Source organism: Ornithorhynchus anatinus, chromosome 12, assembly GCF_004115215.2.
Source record: "Ornithorhynchus anatinus isolate Pmale09 chromosome 12, mOrnAna1.pri.v4, whole genome shotgun sequence".
Lineage (NCBI taxonomy): Eukaryota > Metazoa > Chordata > Mammalia > Monotremata > Ornithorhynchidae > Ornithorhynchus > Ornithorhynchus anatinus.
Window position 1 is genome coordinate 53,478,161 of NC_041739.1, and position 21,198 is coordinate 53,499,358.

Consider the following 21,198-nt stretch of genomic DNA (forward strand, 5'->3'; position numbering starts at 1 on the left):
AACTGAGCATCTTTTCTTCACATCTTCAGACCTAAATAAAAATAATAATCAACCAGGACTGTTTGTTTTCTTGCAGCTGGAGAGTGTCCTGAAGTCAGCAAGAGGGAGCTGGATTATAATGTGCATTAGTCTACTTAAAGAAAAACAAGTACATATAAAAGAGAAACGGAAGCATAGTTCCTTCAGTAGCACAAAAGCATTTTTAGATTCAAATGTCAGATGTCGTTTTTAATTCTTTTACTAAATATTTAGTTCAATTTTATTCTCCCAGTGGTGTTTTTTTTAACTCTTCTCAAAATTCTGAAAAATGTGTGGAAGATTTTGATTTTATAATTATTTGGTCACATTATGTATTTGTAAGCAGAACTCACAATTCCATGTTACCTTTATAAATGGAAAACCTAGAAAATCAGGGTTCCTCCAAGCACTATAGATATTTTGGAACATTATCTCTATGCCCCAGCAGAAACATGACTGACAGAAAAAAAAGTACAAGTGACACTACACACATCACTATCACTGAAGTGAGTTCCTATAGGCAGACTCTCATCATTAGATTATCTAAGTGAGCACTACTGTAAATCTTAAAAGCACCGCACAGATACTTTTGTACTATAAAGTGTTCATTCACAGAAGTGTACATTCGCAACCCCAAAGTAGTGTGGAGAGAAGCTGAGGTGCTGTTCAAGTTTTGCATTTGAAAAGCGAGTACATTTTCCTGTTATGGGTGTTAAAATAGCATTTTGAAATAGAGCATCCTTTTTTTCAAATTGAGAAAACGAACTGTATTTGTTGAGGGCTGTTTTAATTTCAAGGACATAGTCAATTTCTGAGTTGCTTAAAATAACCAATCGAGCCTTTTTAATGTTAAAAGAATACATTTTTTTCTGTTTAAAAATAGCTTCATGAATTTTCTTCTTTCTCCAAGACAAAATGTTATATTTGAAGAGACCTGCTATGCATTTTAGCTGAAAAGGGATAGTTTAAACCAAAAAAGTAAAAGCAGCTGAAAAAGGAATTTATAGCAGGAATGAATGTCATTAAAGCGCTGTCACGAATTACAAAGCTTGTGCTTACTCTTGCAATCACTAACTTTTTAACGTCATTTCCCAAACATATGCTTTTCTGGTGATCGTTAACAGTTCTTTAACATTACTGATCAAATTCTTCGCCCTATAAACGAAACTCTTCTCAATGACTTAATGGTTACGTGTAGAAGCGACCTATATATTAACGCGGCGCAACCCAAATTCGGCTAGTTTACATAATCAAAAAAAACAGTGTGGATAACTAAATCAGGCCCGCACCTGCCTCTAATAGCCAAATCCAAGTTTGCTCTGTTTTCAGAATGTGTTATCAAGACTTGATTATCTCTGGCTGGAGGCCATTGATTTTGGTTCAGATTGTTCTGCATGGCTCCCACAATTAAAAACCGTGTTTGTGCTTTCATTACACAACATGCGGTATGCAAAATAGTGAATTGCTGGCTCTGAGGACATCCTCCCCCTAACACTGGGCACTGAGCCACGTTTTCTTGCTCCGGAACTGGGCCGTGCTTTCCGATTTTACCTTTAATTTCCATCCTCTTATAATCATTTATCTCTTGGCAGCACACATAGGATGGGCACTTTCACTGGAACCGGCCAGCAATGACTCCACGTTGCCAAGTGAGATGCCAACACCATGATCTATCTCCGTCTGCCAACCATCCCTGCATAGTGCCAGCTGCTCTCCTATTTTTCCTTAAGGCAATAGAGATGGTGGCTAGGGAGGGGGATAGCCACTCCAAACTCACACCTTTCACTTTGCTCATAGGTCCCTCTGCCACGATATTCATACTCTTAATCTTCAAACCGCCCACTCACTCTCTCTGGAGCTAAGGGCATATGTGTGTGCTACTGAATTTATTACAGATGGAAGAAATTCTTCTTCGGGAGAGTTTGCTGCAACCTAGTGGCTGAACAGAACCAACATCTGGTTTGCTTGCCACCCCACTTCGAGGACTTTGCCTATTCTTCCAAGGTGCACATTCCAGTTTCTGAGAGTATTCAAGCTTCAGGTTGGTGTGTGTGACAGAGAGAGACTGGATAGGAATACATTTGCATATATAGTTTTGGTGAATATTTGGGGAAATGGTGGTGGGAGGTCAGGTTACACGTACATGTATGTATATCAAGTATTGATCAGGGAGACTGCCATGTCTGTGAAGTCAGGAAATGTGTCTGCTAATTCTGTTGCATTCTACTCTCTTAAGCACCTAGTACGGTCTGTCAGTGTTCTGCATTTAGTGAATACTCAGTAAATATGGTTGATTGATTAGGGCATGGCAGGAATGCACTAGGCATACAATTCACCATCCAGCCAATCAATAATCCAATGAAGCACGGGCTGGGGAATGGCCTAAGAGTCATGCCAGCCAATGAGAAAGGCTAGGGTAGGACCTGGTCACCTAGAGAGAAGCAGCGTGGCTCAGTGGAAAGAGCACGGGCTTTGGAGTCAGGGCTCATGAGTTCGAATCCCAGCTCTGCCACTTATCAGCTGTGTGACTGTGGGCAAGTCACTTAACTTCTCTGTGCCTCAGTTCCCTCATCTGTAAAATGGGGATTAAGACTGTGAGCCCCACGTGGGACAATCTGATTCCCCTATGTCTACCCCAGCGCTTAGAACAGTGCTCGGCACATAGTAAGCGCTTAACAAATACCAACATTATTATTATTATTACCTTCAATATACAACTTACCCTCACAAACTCCGAAGGTTAGTTTCCTGAAATTCCCCATAGTTTATGAAAGGTGTATGAGACGAGTGGTGTTAGGGACTCTATCATTTCAGTCATCTGCAAAGTAGGGACTCATTATAGACTCACATAGAGGCTGTGATTAAAGAAAAAATGTTATGATTAAAAAAAATGGGACTGGATGGTAGCTGCTTGAAGCATTACAAGCCCCTTAGTGTAAAGAATATAATACATGGAGTCTCAAAACCATAGTTGGGGAAATAAATAATAATAATGTTGGTATTTGTTAAGCGCTTACTATGTGCAGAGCACTGTTCTAAGCATTGGGGTAGCTACAGGCTAATCAGGTTGTCTCACATGAGCCTCACAGTCTTAATCCCCATTTAGATGAGGGAACTGAGGCCCACAGAAGTGAAGTGACTTGCCCACAGTCCGACAGCTGACAAATGGCAGAGCCGGTTTTCGAACCCATGACCTCTGACTCCCAAGCCCGTACTCTTTCCACTGAGCCACACTGCTTCTCTAAATGAGAAGCAGAAGCAGTGTGACTTCTAGACCTCTACTCTGTCCACGAGACCACGATGCTTTCTGTGAAATTTGAAAATGTGTGATTGGAGAAAATTGCTTTTTGTGGGCAGGGAATGTGTCTGTTCATTGTTATATTGTATTCTCCCAAGCGCATAGTACAGTGCTTTGCACACAGAAAGCGCTCAATATATACAACTGAATGAATGAATAGGTAGAGGTGGAAACAAAACAAGGTCATGGGTCCGGGGTGGCCAGGAGAGGCGTGAGATACCACAACTTTCCCAGCTTCTGGCCAAGAAGAGGTGGGGAATCAGGAGGAAGTTGGCCTGGGCTCCCAACAGTGGGCTGGAAAAACACTAAGAGCTCGTCTCCTTCAATCACTCTTCCCCCCTTCAAAACCCTACTGAAGGCACACCTCCTCCAAGAGGCCTTCCAGACTAAGCCCCCTTTCCTGAGAAGCAGCATGGTTTAGTGGAAAGAGCCCATGCTTGGGAGACAAAGGATGTGGGTTCTAAACATGCCTCCACCACCTGTCAGCTGTGTGACTTTGGGCAAGTCGATTAACTTCTCTGTGCCTCAGTTACCTCATCTGTAAAATGGGGATTAAGACTGTGAGCCCCATGTGGGACAACCTGATCAACTTGTATCCCTCCCATTGCTTAGAACCGTGCTTGACACACAGTAAGCACTTAAATACCATTATTATTATATTTCCTCAGCTCTCCCTCCCTCCCACATCACCTCGACTTGCTCCCTTTGCTCTTCCCTCCTCCCCGCCCCACAGCACTTATCCATAAGTATATGTATAGATCTATAATTCTATTTATATACATTGATGTCTGTTCACTTGTTTTGATGTCTGTCTCCCCCACCCTAGACTGTAAGGCCGTTGTGGGCAGGGGTTGTCTCTATTGCTGAATTGTACTTTCCAAGTGCTTAGTACAGTGCTCTGAACACAGTAAGTGCTCAGTAAATATGACTGAATGAATGAGTGAATGAATGAAGAGAGGGCCATGTGCTTTATCTGAAGTTGCTGCTTCCCAGAGGGAGGCGGCCCTCTGCTCCTCCTCCCTTCCCCATTCCCCCTTCTCCCTCCCTCTGCTCTTCCCCCTCACCCTCCCCACAGCACTTGTACATATTTGTATATATTTAGTACTCTAATTATTTCGTTAATGATGGGTGTATATCTATGATTCTATTTACCTTAATAATAGAGAAGCAGCATGGCTTAGTGGAAAGAGCCCGGATTCGGGAGTCAGAGGTCGTGGGTTCTAATCCCGGCCCCGCCACTTGTCAGCTGTGTGACTTCGGGCAAGTCACTTCACTTCTCCGGGCCTCAGTGACCTCAGCTGTCAAATGGGGATGAAGACTGTGAGCCCCACGTGGGACAACCTGATGACCTTGTATCTACCCCAGCGTTTAGAACAGTGCTTGGCACATAGTAAGCACTTAAGTACCAACATTAATATTATTATTATTGATGCCAGACTTCTTGTTTTGTTTTGCTGTCTCCTCCCGATTAGACGGTGAGCCTGTTGTTGGGCAGGGATGGTCTCTGCTGCTGAATTGTCCACTCCAAGTGCTTAGGACAGTGTCCTGCACATAGTGAGCGCTTAAGAAATACCACCATTATTATTATTAATAAATATGAATGAATGAATGAATGAACGAACAAGGCCGGTGGAGGCGCCACTTGCCGCCTTTCTCCTCGCGCCTGCGCAGTAGGGTCTGCCTGGATGAATGAATGAACAAAGCCGGTCGAGGCGCCCCCGGCCGCCCTTCTCGCGCCTGCGCAGTAACGTCTGAATGAATGAATGAATGAACAAAGGGGGTCGAGGCGCCCCTCGCCGCCTTTCTCCTCGCGCCTGCGCAGTAGCGTCTGAATGAATGAATGAACCAAGCCGGTCGCGGCGCCCCTTCAGGCCTTTCTCCTCGCGCCTGCGCAGTAAGGTCTGAATGAATGAATGAACAAAGCCGGTGGCGGCGCCCCCTTGCCGCTTTTCTCCTCGCGCCTGCGCAGTAGGGCCTGCCCGCATGAATGAATGAACGAGGGCGGAGGCGCCCCTTGCCGCCTTCGTCCTCGCGCCTGCGCAGCGGGGTCTGCCGGCGGCCGCCCCTCCCCGTCCTCCTTGTGAGCCGGCCGCCCTTTGATGACGTAAGCGCCGAGCGCCCGGCGGGGCCCACGTGAAGCGGAGCGCGCTGCTTTCCCCCCCTTTTCCTCCCCCACCCCCCCCAATCCGGCGCCGCGGGGCGCCCCCCCGCCGCCGCCAACATGAGGGAGACGCCGCTGTCCAACTGCGAGCGGCGCTTTCTGCTCCGCGCCATCGAGGAGAAGAAGGTGAGGCGGCCTGGGAGGACGGACCCGGGGGGGGGGGGGAGGAGGGATCGCTCCCGTCGGGCCACGGGGCCTCTAAGACACTTGTGTCCTCGCGCCGCCCCCCCCCCAAGACTTCCGGGAACGGAGCGCCCCCTTGAGGCCGCGGCGGGGCTGCACTTCCGGTGTGCGCGCGCCTCCCGGGCCCGGCTGGCAACTGCGCCTGCGGCCATTCATTCATTCGCCGCTTCCGTCGGCCATTCATTCACTCGCTCGTATTTCCTGAGCGCTTACGAGGTGCAAAACACTGGGCTAAGCGCTTGGAGTGTACAGTCAGGAGGTCCCGCGTTCATTCATTCATTCACTGGTATTTCTTGAGCGCTTACTGTGTGCAAAACACTGGGCTAAGCGCTTAGAGTGTCAATCAGGGGGTCCTGCGTGCATTCATTCATTAAATGGTATTTCTTGAGCGCTTACTATGTGCAGAACACTGGGCTAAGCGCTTAGAGTGTCAATCAGGGGGTCCTGCGTGCATTCATTCATTAAATGGTATTTCTTGAGCGCTTATTATGTGCAGAACACTGGGCTAAGCGCTTAGAGTGTCAATCAGGGGGTCCTGCGTGCATTCACTCATTAAATGGTATTTCTTGAGCGCTTACTATGTGCAGAACACTGGGCTAAGCGCTTAGAGTGTCAATCAGGAGGTCCTGCGTTCATTCATTCATTAAATGGTATTTCTTGAGCTCTTACTATGTGCAGAACACTGGGCTAAGCGCTTAGAGTGTCAATCAGGAGGTCCTGCGTTCATTCATTCATTAAATGGTATTTCTTGAGCGCTTACTATGTGCAGAACACTGGGCTAAGCGCTTAGAGTGTCAATCAGGAGGTCCTGCGTGCATTCATTCATTCAGTGGTATTTCTTGAGTGCCTACTATGTGCAGAACACTGGGCTAAGCGCTTGGAGTGTACAATCAGGAGGTCCTGCGTTCATTCATTCATTCAATGGTATTTCTTGAGTGCCTACTATGTGCAGAACACTGGGCTAAGCGCTTGGACTGTACAATCAGGAGGTCCTGCGTTCATTCATTAAATGGTATTTCTTGAGCACTTACTATGTGCATAACACTGGGCTAAGCGCTTGGAGTGTACAATCAGCAGGTCCTGCATTCATTCATTCATTCAGTGGTATTTCTTGAGCACTTACTAGGTGCAGAACACTGGGCTAAGCGCTTGGACTGTACAATCAGGAGGTCCTATGTTCATTGAATGGTATTTCTTGAGCACTTACTAGGTGCAGAACACTGGGCTAAGCGCTTGGAGTGTACAATTAGGAGGTCCTGCCATCATTCAGTGGTATTTCTTGAGCGCTTACAATGTGCAAAACACTGGGCTAAGCACTTGGAGTGTACAATCAGGAGGTCCTGCGTTCATTCATTAAATGGTATTTCTTGAGCACTTACTATGTGCAAAACACTGGGCTAAGCGCTTGGAGTGTACAATCAGCAGGTCCTGCATTCATTCATTCATTCATTCGATCGTATTTCTTGAGCACTTACTATATACAGAGCACTGGACTAAGCGCTTGGAATGGACAAGCATCAGTAAGCATCAGAAGCAACATGGCAGAGTGGATAGAACAGGGGGCTGGGGGTCAGAAGGTCATAGTTCTAATCCCGGCTCTCCCACTTGTCTGCTGTGCGACCTGGGGCAAGTCACTTCGCTTCTCTGGGCCTCAGTGACCTCAGCTGTCAAATGGGGATAAGACTGGGAACCCCACGTGGGACAACCTGATGACCCTGCATCTATCCCAGCGCTTAGAACAGTGCTTGGCACATAGTAAGCGCTTACCAAATACCAACATTATTATTACTATGTGCCAGGCATTGTGCTGGGACAAATGAAAATAATCATGTTGGACTTGGCCTGTATCCGACACGAGATGAGATGATGGTATGTGGTAAGTGCTTACTATAATTATGACATTTGTTAAGCACATACCAACTGCCAGACACTGTACTAAGCACTGGGGTGAATACATGCAAATTAGGTTAGACACGGTCCCTATCCCACATGGGGTTCACAGTCCAAATCCCTGTTTTATAGATGAGGTAACTGAGGCACAGAGACGTTAAGTGACCTGCCCAAGGTCACACAGCAGACAAGTGGTGGATCTGGGATCAGAACCCATGACCCTCTGACTCCCAGCATTGTGTTCTATCCACTCTGCCATGCTGCTTCTGGTGCTTACTATGTGTTAGGCACTGCTCTAAGCCTGTCTCCCCCGATTAGACTGTAACCCCATCAAACGGCAGGGACTGTCTCTATCTGTTGCCGACTTGTTCATTCCAAGCGCTTAGTACAGTGCTCTGCACAGAGTAAGCGCTCAATAAATACTATTGAATGAATGAATGAATGGAGTAGATATAAGATGGTCAGGTTGGGCACCGTCCCCTGGCCCCCATAGGGCTCACAGTCTTAATCCCCATTTTACAGATGAGGGAACTGAGGCCCAGAGAAGTTAAGTAGGTCTGCTCGAGGACACACAGCAGACAAATGACAGAGCCAGGATTACAGCCTTCATTTTGGAGCCCCTTTGAGCGTTGGGCATCCTGTCTGGTATTTTCCCCGCTCTCAGTACAGTGCTTTGCACATAGTAAGCACTTTAAATACCTGTCCACAAGAGGTGCCCCAGCCCAGTGGCTGTAACTTCCTTGACGGTCAGCGGTATTTGAGTGCTTACTGTAGTAACCACTTGGGCAATACATTCAGTAGGTCCGATCCAGGCTCTTAAGGAAATTACAGTCTAGTGGAGAAGCTTAAGCCAATCTTGCTCCTTGGGTGTACTGGACCGATTTTAATCATAATGGCACCTGTGGACCCCTCCTGCCAAGCCCCCAGCAAAGTGCAACTCATCCCTCCTTCTCCACGTCAGCTGCCTTCTGCTGACAGTCCGGGAGCTGGACTTTGTGGTGTAGCTGCAGCTAAATGAGGGGAGAATCGTTAGCACATATATTCAACCTGGAGGCAAAGTGCAAATCAGAAGACTACACGGAGCTGTCATTCTACTGGACTGGGACCTAAAGTTTTTCAGAGGGGCGGCAGATGCAGTAGTACGTCAATAAGCAAGCAATTGTAGTTTATTTCTGGTTTCAAAAACAAATCTGGAAAGATGATCTGTTTGAGAGACCAGATGATCTCACTGAAGGGAGGTGGGTTTGTTTGTTTTTTTGTGCTTCTGAAATTTTCTGTTTAACTCTCTGGAAAGGCTATAAATATAATCTACATTATTTGGGTTTACAGCGTCTAGATGGCAGACAGATCTATGACTATAGAAACATCAAGATTTCATTTGGAACTGACTATGGGTGTTGTATTGTGGAACTTGGAAAAACAAGGTAATGTTTTTATTTACCAAAACCCGCCTGTCATGTAATAGAACTAAAGTTGACGTAACACCTGCTCCTCTCAGTCATGTCGCCAATAGTTTCTTTTGAAAAGATGTTACGGGGAGTTTCAAAGGAAGAAAACATAGGCCTTACCCTGGAATTTATAACAATGAAAAAAATGAAGGAATAAAATGCATTTTAGCTTTCTCAAATGCAGATTGGATCATATCACTCTTCATCAAAAGCCAATGGTGACTCCTAGTTACTGACTTAAGCGTTTGACCGTAGAGTTCAAGACCTTTCACCACCTGAGTTGTTCTTATATGGCTGATCAATTTGAGACTTTCTATCTACCTAAGAAAATCTCTTCGTGTCCCACACTGAACTCTTTGTCTCTGACCACCTCAAACACCATCATGGAAAGCAGGGGCTCATAATAAATAAACACACCACTGGTAGGCAAAGAGGTATGGAATATAAACATAAAACAACCAACAAGATGATAAGCCATAGGTGGAATGTAATTTTGTTTGACAGGTAAAATCAATATTTGTTGAGCCCTGATTTAGTGACTCCTAACAGTGAACTCTGCAAAAATAACCACAGAAAATATGAAAGCATAAATTCCTACCTAAAATGGGCATTTCCCCCTTCCACTTCACCAGGCCACATCCTCTCCCTTCAAAACCACATGCATGCTCTTCTTATCGGTCTTCTACTGTCCTGGTCACATGATACACCATTTTATAAACATAGGTTGAAATGTTAAAATGGTTCTTTCTTGCATTTCTTGTTTGCTTGGCTTTCTTCATTAGACATAATAAATCAACGGTATTTATTGAATCCTTACTGTTTGCAGAGAATAAAGTCATCAATGGTGTATTTATTGAATGTTTACTATGAGCAGAGCACTGTACCAAGTGCTTGGGAGAATACAGTACAACAGGTTGGTAGACACGTTCCCTAGTGTTTATTGAGTGCTTGCTCTTTGCAAAACACTGTACTAAGCACTTGGGAAAGTACAGTAGACTTAATCTCAAGTACAGAATCCTTCTTTTATACTTCTCTTTTTTTAATGGTATTTGTTAAGCACTTACTATGTGCCAGGCACTCTTCTAAGCACTGGGGTAGAAACAAGCTTATCAGGTTGGACACGGTCATTGTCCCTCATGGGGCTCACGGTCTTAATTCTCATTTTACAGATGAGGGAACAGAGAAGTGGCAGAGCTGGGATTACGGCCCAAGTCCTTCTGACTCTCAGGCCTGTGCTCTATCCATTAGACCACGCTGCTCCGCTTAAAAATTATTTTTATAAAATGTTTGTCTCCCCCTCCAGACTGTAAGGTTTTTGTGGGCAGGGAATGTGTCTGTTTACTGTTATATCGTACCCTCCAAAGCATTTAGTACAGTGCTGTGCACACAGTAAGCCCTCAATAAATATGAATGAATGAATAATTCCCCTCAGCAAATAGTCTGTTGCTTGAAATCTGTTGTTAAGGCTTTCATGAGTTTGGGTCAGGGTAGAATGGCTTGAGCCATCTCCTTCTCCCAGTCCCTTCCCTGCATTCTATGCTTCCTTAGACCCGAGGGGACCTTTCAAGTGCAGCATCTGTGGTGTCACTGCAGGAATTTGGGAACAGTGTTCTGCACTCTCTGGGACTACAAATCTGTGTGCTCTGAATAAATCTGCCACATAATATGTAATTTACATGGGCGAGGCATGTTGAAATTTAAAGCTGTGGTGATTGCCGTTCTCACCATTGTGAGAAACACCATCACCTTGTGCATAGGGCATGGCCTGGGAGACAAAAGGACCTGGGTTCTAATCCCAGCTCTGCCATTTGTCTGCTGTGTGACCTAGGGCAAGTTACTTCACTTTTCTGGCACTGAATTCCCTCATCTGTAAAATCTGTTCTCCCTCCTGCATAGACAGTGAGCCCCATACGGGCCTGTCCTAATTAATTTGTACCTACTGCTGCACTTAGAGTGGTGTTTGAAACATATTCATTCATTCACTCGTATTTATTGAGCGCTTACTGTGTGCAGAGCACTGTTCTTAGAAATTGGAAAGTACAATTTAGCAACAAATAAAGACCATCCCTACCCACAATGGGCTCAGTAAGTGCTTAACAAATACCACTTAAAAAAAGGGGTGGCAGTGGCAGGGACAGGACTGTGTGCAATCCAATTTACCTGTATCCACCCCAGTGCTTACAACAGTACCTGGCACATAGAAAGTGATTAACAAATACTACGATTATTATTATTATTATTATTAGACCTGGGTAAGTCACATATTTTCTTTATGCCTAAAGTTCTCCAACTGTAAAAATGGGGATTAAAATCCTGTTCTCCCTCCTCATTAGACTGTGACCCACATGTGGGACAGGGATTGTATCCCGCCTGATTATCTTGTATCTACCCCAGTACATAATAGTATAGTGCTTGGTCTATGGTAAGTGCTTAACAAATACTGCAGTTATTAATATTGCATTTCAGAGCTTCTTTTATAAAAGAAAAATTCAAAATGTCCTATGAAATATCCCTGAAGTGTTTTCTCTCTTTTTATTCGTAACAGAGTTCTTGGACAAGTTTCTTGTGAACTTGTTGCCCCAAAGCTCAATCGGGCAACAGAAGGCATTCTTTTCTTTAATCTTGAACTCTCTCAGATGGCCTCTCCAGCTTTTGAACCTGGCAGGTATTCACATTTTTCCTTCTCAAAAACTTAAGGATAGTAATGACTAACATCATACTTGTTAGAATGTTTTATAACATTAGCTCATTCTTATTTTTATAGGCAGTCAGACCTCTTGGTAAAATTGAACAGACTCTTGGAAAGGTGTTTAAGAAATTCAAAGTGTGTGGACACTGAATCGCTGTGTGTTATTGCTGGTGAAAAGGTGCGTAAAATGACAGATGTTAATCCTAGGATCATTTACTTAGAGTCGTCAAATTGAGTATATCATTACTGTCACCTAAATGTTGTGGAGTTGCACTTATGAGTTTCCCCTGAGGACCCCATTCTTCTGGCTGTGGGAGATGGTGGGTAATGATAGTAGTAGGTGATACAGCCTGATATAGAGGAAAGGGTGCAATTGGAATTTTTTTAAATCATATTTTTTAAGCACTTACTTTGTGCCAGGCACTATACTAAAAGCTGGGGTAGATACAACATAATCACGTTGAACATAGTTATGTCCCACATGAGGCTTACAGTCTTAATCCCCACTTTGTAGATGAGGTAACTGAGACACAGAGTAGTGTAATGACTTTCCCAAAGTCACACAACAGACGAGTGCTGGATCCAGGTTTAGAACCCAGGTCCTTCTGACTCCCAGGCCCTGTCTTTCCCCTAGGCCAAGCTGCTTTTCAGTTGGTTCCTCTGGAAGATTGCTTCCTTTAAGATGAGGTATCATGGTTCAGAACTAATAATAAGGGTAATACCTTGGATTTAAACATCATCTCAGTATCAATCATATTTATTGAGCGCTTACTATGTGCAGAGCACTGTACTAAGCATTGGAAGAGTACAATACAACAGAATTAGCAGACACGTTCCCTACCCATAATGAGCTTACCATCCAGAGGGGAAGACAGACATAAATATGAATAAGTAATTTAGAAAATATAATTTAGTAGCATTTGAAAAACTTTGATGTTAATCTCACCTTTCCAAACAAATCACTTTGAGGTGGAGAAGCCAAGGTACAGAAGGGAAAGTGACTTGCCCAAAGTCTTGCCATTACTGCTTGAGGCATCATTTGGGTATCCTAGCCTCATTCTTCAGTAGACCACACTCCTACCTTAAGCACTTCCATTCTGTACTTGGTTATTTCAAAGTAACCTCATAATCCCATCAAATAGTTGAGCCTTTTATTCCTCTGTTTCAGCATTCCAAAATCTCAATGCATAATTCTTAAAATATCTCTGTAAAGAAGCCAGCATTGATTTGTTCACAGAAACATTATTAAGAATTATTCAGTTGAAGTTGAAAAAACTTGAGTCTTGCTCAAGAAATGCCTTAAGATTTGAGAACATATACTACTATTCACTTGTGCTAGATAATGGGCATGGCACTCCCAAATTAATCAGTGTTACTAAACTGTTTAAAAGAAATGCTAGAAATTCAACAATATCTTTCTACCTTTAAAAATTATTTTTCAAAGACAGTTTGAAACTGTGATTACTTTTTCCCGACAGCATAAAATGAAGAAATGTACTGTTTAAGATTTCAGAGAGAAACTTCTCTGAAGAATTACTACCTGAGAATGTTAAGTCATGATCTGGATTCTTATTTCTTTCCAGGTATGGCAAATTCGTGTCGATCTGCATGTATTAAATCACGATGGAAACATTCTTGATGCTGCCAGTATTGCAGCAATTGTGGCTCTGTGTCATTTTAGGAGACCTGATGTGTCCGTTCAAGGTGATGAAATAACTTTGGTAAGTTCCTGTGGTAATGGGTCAAAGGTTTCCTAGATCATGGGCCTGGGAGTCAGAAGGTCATGGGTTCTAATCCCGTCTCAGCCACTTGTCTCCGGTGTGACCTTGGGCAAGCCACTCAACTCCTCTGTGCCTAAATGACCTCATCTGTAAAATGGGGATTGAGACTGTGTCCAACCCGATTTGCTTGTATGCACCCCAGGGTTTAGTACAGTGCCTGGCATATAGTAAGTGCTTAAAAATACCATAATCTTTATTTTTTATTATTATAGGGGAAAAAAACTGAATAATGATACATCTAGTACTTCAGCCCTATTTCCACCAGTCTGGTGGGCAAAGCCCATGGGTGCCATGGTGTCTGGACTAGAAACGAAGCAGTAGAAATGCTCAGTTATTTGGCTAAGGTTCAAAGTAGAAAAAGCTTAGGTCATCTCAAAGGAATACGTTTTGAGTACTGGCACTGTACTAGGCACCCTGAGGGTTTTCAATTTGAAGATGTGGTCTCTGCCTTCAAGGAGTTTAGAGCCTATGTGAGGGAGGAGGCAGATAAACATGTTAACATAGAGAATGAGTAGAAATGTACGCGTGATTGATGTCAAGCACATTAGGGCATTAGGGAAGGTGTCCGAGTTTTATGTGTGGTGAGGTTAATTTGGCTAGAACCTCATTCTACCCAGGGAATACGCCATAGAGCAGTTGATATTTTTGTTGTGTTTTGTTAAAAAAAAAAAAAAAAAAGAGGGAGAGAAAGAGAAAGGAAGGGTGGGTGGGGAGGAAGGTAGGAGGTGTGGTTTGGTGGAGAGAGGCAAGATGCTATTTCAGGCACTTGGAATAGAATGACCTGTGCAAAGACTTATATGTGGGAGAGAAAGGAAGGGTGGCATGGAGATCTTTGTCTAAGAAGAAGGGCTTGGATAGAAGTGTTTAAGGTATATTATATAAAACAGTGTTCAGAAAACGAATTGTATTCCATTGAGGTCTGAGGAGCTTTCCTGACTTTTCTTTTGTCACAGCATTACTTAAATTTCTGGAGCTGTTGGGAGAGAGAGTCAGTGTCCAAGCACTGCTTTAGGGGCACGTTAGAACAGAGTCATGTGCTTGATCTCAAGGAACATAAGCCTAATGCAGAGCTTACGATTCAATTTTGTCTGCAGCTGAGCATTTGGTATTTTGTGTTTTGCATAGTATACCCCTGAGGAGCGGGATCCTGTACCCCTGAGCATTCATCACATGCCCATCTATGTCAGCTTTGCCTTCTTCCTGCAAGGGTAAGTCAGAAAATTAATGAATAAATTAAGCCCTAAAACTCACACCCAAAGAAAATACACCTGCCACCCCCAGCCTCCAAGCAGCTGGGAGGAATTTACTGCAGAGATAGTCCTTCTACTGTAAAGCCCTCAGCCACTTAGGTAGAAATAATCCCTGCTCTCTGGGAACATTCTATCCAAGGCAGTATTGCTGTTGACAGAGACACTGACACATATCAAAATGACCAAATAAAACTTTTAACAGATGGATAAGTAAAATGTATGCAGGCAGAGAACATCATGAGTTATATGGGATGAGTGAAGGAAGGCTTCAAGGTGTATCTGGGGGATTGGATGAATCATTACTTCTCTTCCATTTAACCAGAAATTACACACCATTGAACTTGGTGTTATGCTAAGCAGTAAAATCTGTTTAAATTTTAAATGGCAGGAGCTACAAAAAAAGGAACTTTGGTTAATCTCAGACCAAGTTACTGCACTACAGCAAAAAAATACTAAAACGATAGACCTTTTATTTAACAACAAAGGCAATTACTCCTGTTTATCACTCAATGGTATTTGAATACTTACTGCAATATTTTTTATTAGAGAACACTCAATCAGTCCGTGGCATGGAGTACCTACTGTGTTCACGGCCCTACTTTGGAGAGTACAGTACAACACAGTTGGTAGACTTCAACCCTGCCCTGGGTATTTCGGGGGTAGCAGTTTCTTTGAATTACACCAACATTGGTGAAAAGAGATTTTCCTTATCTTTTTGCACTTCTAAAGGAAGTCTGCACATTTGAGTATTCTGTATTGAGGAACAGTGTGGCCTTATGAAAAGAGCACGGGCCTGGGAATCAGAGGATCTAGGTTCACATCCCAGTTCTGCCAATTGCCTGTTGTGTGATCTTGGGCAAGTCACTTAACTTCTCTGTTTCTCAGTTTCCTCATCTATAAAATGGGGATTCAATGCCTGTTTCTCTCCTACTTAAACTCTGAGTCCCAAGTGAGACAAGTACTATGTCCAACTCGATTAACTATGATATGCCCCAGTGCTTACAACAGTGCTTGACACATAGGAAACACTTAGACCCCACAACAACAATAATCACTTACTTCATAATCAAACAAGTCTAAATCCTGTTCCTGGTTGTGTTCTCAAAATGCCAAATGAGTAAATTTTCAGACTCAGACATTATTGCATATACTTTATCTAATACTTAGCATTCATAGTTCTTGACCTGAAGTGGGTAGGCCCTCAGTTGCCCAGAAATTCAGCCTTATTTAACATTTCTTTTAGGGCCTATTTATTGGTGGATCCCAGTGAACGAGAAGAGCGGGTAATGGATGGCTTGATGGTGATTGCCATGAACAAACACCGTGAAATTTGTACAATCCAATCCAGCGGTGGAGTCATGCTGTTGAAGGATCAAGTTAGTGGTTTATTCCCTTTTGTTGTCTCATAGGAATACTTCCCCTGCAATCTTACCTTCTGTGACACAACCTCAGTTTAAATGATGTTGCTGACCTTCACCTCCACTGAACAGAAGTTCTGTTGCCAGATATTCTTTAATCCACCCAAGAGGTTAGCATGTTAAAATAGCATGAAGTACAACACTAGAAAACCTATTGGGTAGTTCAACATAATGGCCTTATTATAGGATTATACTGCAATATAAGGTCAAGCCCCCAAATAATTGATAATGTCTCAGAACTTCTGTTAACATGCACTACAAATCTTGTATGAATGTAGTTGTAATGCTGCATCCTAACCAATGATTGTGCTAAATTAAACTCTAAAATAAATTGCCCCCAAAAAAGTTTCTCTACTCTAGAGAAAGTATAGCCATTGCCAATTAGAGCAGAATTAAATCTTAACTGAGAATACTACTTTTATACCTTTAGAATCAGCCATTTACTATGTCACCTGATAAAATAACAGCATTAACAATTACAAACAGGTTCTAAGATGCAGCAAAATAGCTGGTGTGAAGGTAGCAGAGATCACAGAACTAATTCAGAAGGCCTTGGAGAATGACAGGAAAGTTAGGTAAGTATAATAAACACAGTGAATTGGAAATGATATTCCTAAATTTCATCTGATTTTATAAAGCAAAGTCAATTGAAAATACATCACCATATTTTTTGAGGGAAAAAAATGATGCACTAAAACGATACCCCTTTTATTTACAACAAATGCAATTACCCCTATTTGTCACTCAATGGTATTTGAACACTGACTGTATGCAGAGAACTGGGAGGGTACAAATGCCAATTCTGAACTTCCACTAACCCATCTATAATGAATTCTTGGAACAGTTGGGGAATAGGGTCAACCTAAATTTGAATAATTATATTGCTTAACTATAACCCAATACGATGCTGAGATGTTTTATTTTCCCCCTCCCCAAAATAATAAAACAGGAAAGAAGGTGGAAAATTTGGCTTTGCAGAGTCTATTCCAAACCATCGCATCACAGTTTTCAAAATGGAAAGTGCTGCTGTGGACATGTCTGATGTGGAAGAGAAAGCTGAAGAAATCATTACTGAGGCTGAACCTCCTACAAAAGTGTATCTTTATTATTGGTTTGTTTTGAAAGTGGGCACGTTTGTCCAGGATTCAGGGCTGAGCCCACTGAATTTAATTCCCAACAAAATCTGTGTGATGTTCACTTTTGGGGGTGATTTACAATCCTGGAAAAATAGTGCAATTATGCTTAATGGTCAAGATCTATAGACTTGTGGGGTGATACCTTTGATCAAGGAGAAAAGAGTCTATCCAGAGACCCATGGCATCTACTTTCTTTCTAGTTCCCAAGGAGTTTAGTGCCTTCTTTTATTCTCGCCATTTTCCCAAGGCAAATATTGGGATCTTTCTACTAGCAGGGAAAAAATAATCTTAGCCTATTCTGTCATCCGAAGAAGAAGTGGTTTCACAAACGAACTGTAAAAAGAAGGTTAAAGTATGAAGTACTTAATGAGCCTGTCTTTTGTCTTTGTTCAGATTTGCTGGTTTTATTTAGTTTTTTCTTGACCCTTCTGAGGTTTAGCCCAGTTGGCTTGGCTCACCTGGGGGTCCATTAAGCCAACCTTTTTGTATTCAGCTTATTCTACCTGCCTGGGGTTAGGGAAGTTAATTCTCTTTCATGGGTAACACAGTCATTTGTATATTCCTGGTCTCCCAAAGGTCTGGCATGAATCTTAATTCTGGAAGCTGGTTTCATTGTTACCCACTCTTTGTACATAAGTTTCAGATCGGATTTTTACCCTGTCACTTCCCCACGTCCCCCTGAATTTCCTTAACTAACCCAGGGTCCCTAAACCAGTACTGTGGACCCCTGGGACTGCCCAGATTGGAGAAGGGGTGGAGAGCTCCTGGGGTGATCTAGAAGAATCTGAGAAAGAAGATGAAGAAGAGGGTGGGACCGATGAAACAACCACCCAGAAAAACCCGAAAATGGAAAGAGAAGACGAACCTGTTCAAAGCAAAGTCAAGAAGGGTAAGTGTCATTGTCGGAAATCAGTAACTGAGGACTGTTACCTATTTACCTATGCAATAGTTAAGTGAATTGGCAATTATGTCTTTGGAAGGAAGGTTCCGTATTTCTTGTATTATGATTACGAGGGTATCTAGAAATAATTATAATTAAACTCTAATGTCACGGTACAATTCATATTGATTCAACTGCTAATGATTTGAGTTGTGCCCCCCAATGCCATCTTCGTGCTGGGGCAATGGTTCTCCCAAGAGAAGGAAAAGTGCAATAGGAAGGAGGAACCAAAAGACATGATCCCACCAGTTTTGTTTGCTCCTTAGCAGGTGCTTGGGGCAGTCATGAAGCACATTCTCCCCAACCTGTTTGGATGGGCCCCAGTTTTTACACAATAAGTGCAAATTTTAACATCAACAATTACTTGTACGTCGGGAAGCAGCATGGCCTAGTTGATAAAGTATGGGCCTGGTAATCAGAAGACCTGGGTTCTAATCTTGCTCTGCCACTTGCCTGCTGTGTGAACTTGGTTAATTAAGTCACTTAACTTCTCTATGCTCAGTTTCCTCAATTGCAAAATGAGGGATACCTGTTCTCTTTCCTACTTGAACTGTGAGCCCTGTGAGAATTTGTATCTACCCCAGCACTTAGAACAGTGCTTGGCAAATATCATAAAGCACTTAACAAATATCATAAAAGAATATTGCTTTCATTTTGGTGGAAAATGAGGCTGCAAATATTTATACTTTTAAGAAAAAGTGGATTTTGTGTTTTTCTGTCATAGTCATAGCGGGATGTATATATGGTGGGAGCCTAAGAAAGCTGCTCTTTTCAGTGATCTTCAACTCGGATACATTTTCCCATAGAGCAACTAGTGTAGAAACCAAAATGTAGAGATGCTATATTCTGTTGAAATGAAAAGATTAAGAAATTTAAGCTCTGAACTAGGTGTCATTCAAAGTAACGCTAAAAAAAATCTCTCCAAAGATGCCCCCGTAATTCTGTCGGACAGTGAAGAGGAAGAAGTAATCATCTTGGAACCAGAGGAAAATGCAAAGAAGATAAGGTAAAGAAAAGTTCCTGGTTTATTTCAAACGTACAATTTGAGAAACAAATTGAGAAAGGACTGCTACTACTTAGGAAATATGTATCAACACCTTCATTTTTACCATATAATTAAGCAAAGTGTAGGAGATAGTTGTCTCCTCACCATACAAACTCAGTGGTACTTTGTCAGAAATTGAGCATTTAGTTTTTACAAACTTGAATAACAAATTTTCCTTTTTTATTGGTCACCACAGCCCACTGACTTCAGATCTACACAGACCAAGTGTAGTCAAAGTGGGTGATTCAGGCTAAACAAGCTACTTTGGGCTATTTGCATAAATTACTTTGTACTCCCTAACCTTCCTGTTATATACTTTGAGCCCTCCCTTCAAAGAACTTCCCTATTACCAGTCCTCCAGATTGAGCCATTCAATTTGGTTATAAATGTTTTACTTCATACGTGTACATTCCGATAACTCTTCTGGCTCAGAGGAGGAAGTAATCTGTCCCTTTGACCCCACTGATCAGCTGGGCCTCCCAGAGACAATATCAGTTTGTGGCCAAACTCCAAGTTCCCAGGCAGTGATGCCCCTTTCCTGCTGTACCTAAATAATTCAGAGTTTCTGGCTGGAAGTTGCCTTTCTCCCCATTCATCTCAGAGAGCAAGGAGTGGTGTCTAGAGCCCAGCTCAACCAAAAATGTGGGTGCTCCACCCATCCTGCCTTGATTCCACACATGCAGCTTTGTCTTTGGGGATGTTTCCCACAGGCCAGGATTTCTGCACCCACCCAGGATTAGAACACAGCCCACCTTTGCCCCATGCAGATCTCTACTGGGCTGAGTAGCTTTGAGGGTAGGGGGACCTGAGTGTTCAGGCAGAATAATCAGCCACTCCTGCTCTTGTTCTTAATCTCTATGGCTTAAGAGTCTACCAAAACAGCATCTCCACTTAAATTCATGGACTGATTTTGATCTGTTTGTTCATAGAGCACACACCAACTCCAAAAAAGAAGCCATAAACAAAAAAGCAACCAACAAAAAAAGAAAAAAGAAGCCTACTTATTAACACCCAAGTTTTCTTGACAAGGAACTGTATAAAGTGATAAATATTGAAAGGTGTATTTATTCTGTGCAATAAATTGTTGGCAGTAGTTTAGGAAGCTTATTGTTCTCCTTCCGCTCCCATAGTAAAACCCAAGTTGTCTCTCGAGTGTGTATTTTTTTTACACTTTTTGTGGTTTAAAATAAAATAACTGCAAAATGTATGTTGATAGTTGAAATTTTTTTGCTATGGTATTTGTTAAACCCCTACCATGTGTCAAGCATTTATCTAAGGGCCTAGGGAAGATAAAACTTAATCAGGGTCAGTTACAGTCCTTGTCCCAAATAGAGCTCACAGTCTAAGTAGGAGGGAGAAGAGATAATGAATCCCCATTTTGTATTTGAAGCACCTGAGGCACAGAGAAGTTAAGTAACTTGCCCAAGGGCACACAGACAAATGGCAGAGCTAGGACTTAATGGATATAGAATGTTAACTTATCCTACCTGGGCCTGTGTGCTCCAACTAAAGAAGTAGCAGGACAGTGGAAAGTGTGGGCTGGGGAAGTCAGATGATCTGAATTCTAATCCCAGCTTTAGGATTTACCTGCTGTGTAACCCTGGACAAATCAGTTACATTTCTCTGGGATTAAATACCTGTTCTACCTCCCCTATGCAACCTCCTGTGGGACAGAGATGGCAACATTTGCTTATCGTGTATCTGCACCAGCCCTTAGCACAGTGCTTGGTAACCACTTAAAATACATAAAATACCATTATCATCATGATGGCAGTGTTGCTTTTCTCTTTGAAACTGGTGGGTCAGCTGTGAATTCAGTCTTCTGAATTTTGTTTAAGGGCACCACAGAATAGTTCCAAAGGAACCTGGCTAATTCTTATATTCAAAGAGGTGAAGAAAGGAGACTAAAGCCAACTATGGGTAGAATCAAAAATGCTTTAA

The 21,198-nt window shown here is 42.7% G+C and overlaps 1 protein-coding gene across 1 annotated transcript; it reads left to right on the top strand.

Annotated features, from left to right (window-relative positions):
- The first annotated feature begins 5,459 nt into the window (after positions 1-5,459).
- On the top strand, positions 5,460-20,464 carry EXOSC9 (exosome component 9). The gene is made up of 12 exons (XM_001512966.5): positions 5,460-5,603; positions 8,880-8,974; positions 11,544-11,663; positions 11,763-11,865; positions 13,271-13,408; positions 14,594-14,676; positions 15,962-16,094; positions 16,623-16,711; positions 17,086-17,232; positions 17,974-18,161; positions 19,140-19,218; positions 20,187-20,464. Exons 1-12 carry the CDS (start codon positions 5,538-5,540, stop codon positions 20,263-20,265), a joined length of 1,320 nt encoding a protein of 439 aa, XP_001513016.1. The 5' UTR covers positions 5,460-5,537; the 3' UTR covers positions 20,266-20,464.
- The last annotated feature ends 734 nt before the right edge of the window (positions 20,465-21,198 follow it).

Bases quoted from the DNA above. Each gene is read 5' to 3' on its own strand.
- EXOSC9 (XM_001512966.5), top strand. From the start codon at position 5,538: ATGAGGGAGACGCCGCTGTCCAACTGCGAGCGGCGCTTTCTGCTCCGC. The intron at 11,664-11,762 runs GTATTCACATTT...TTATTTTTATAG, and splicing joins CCAGCTTTTGAACCTGGCAG to GCAGTCAGACCTCTTGGTAA. The intron at 13,409-14,593 runs GTAAGTTCCTGT...TGTTTTGCATAG, and splicing joins AAGGTGATGAAATAACTTTG to TATACCCCTGAGGAGCGGGA.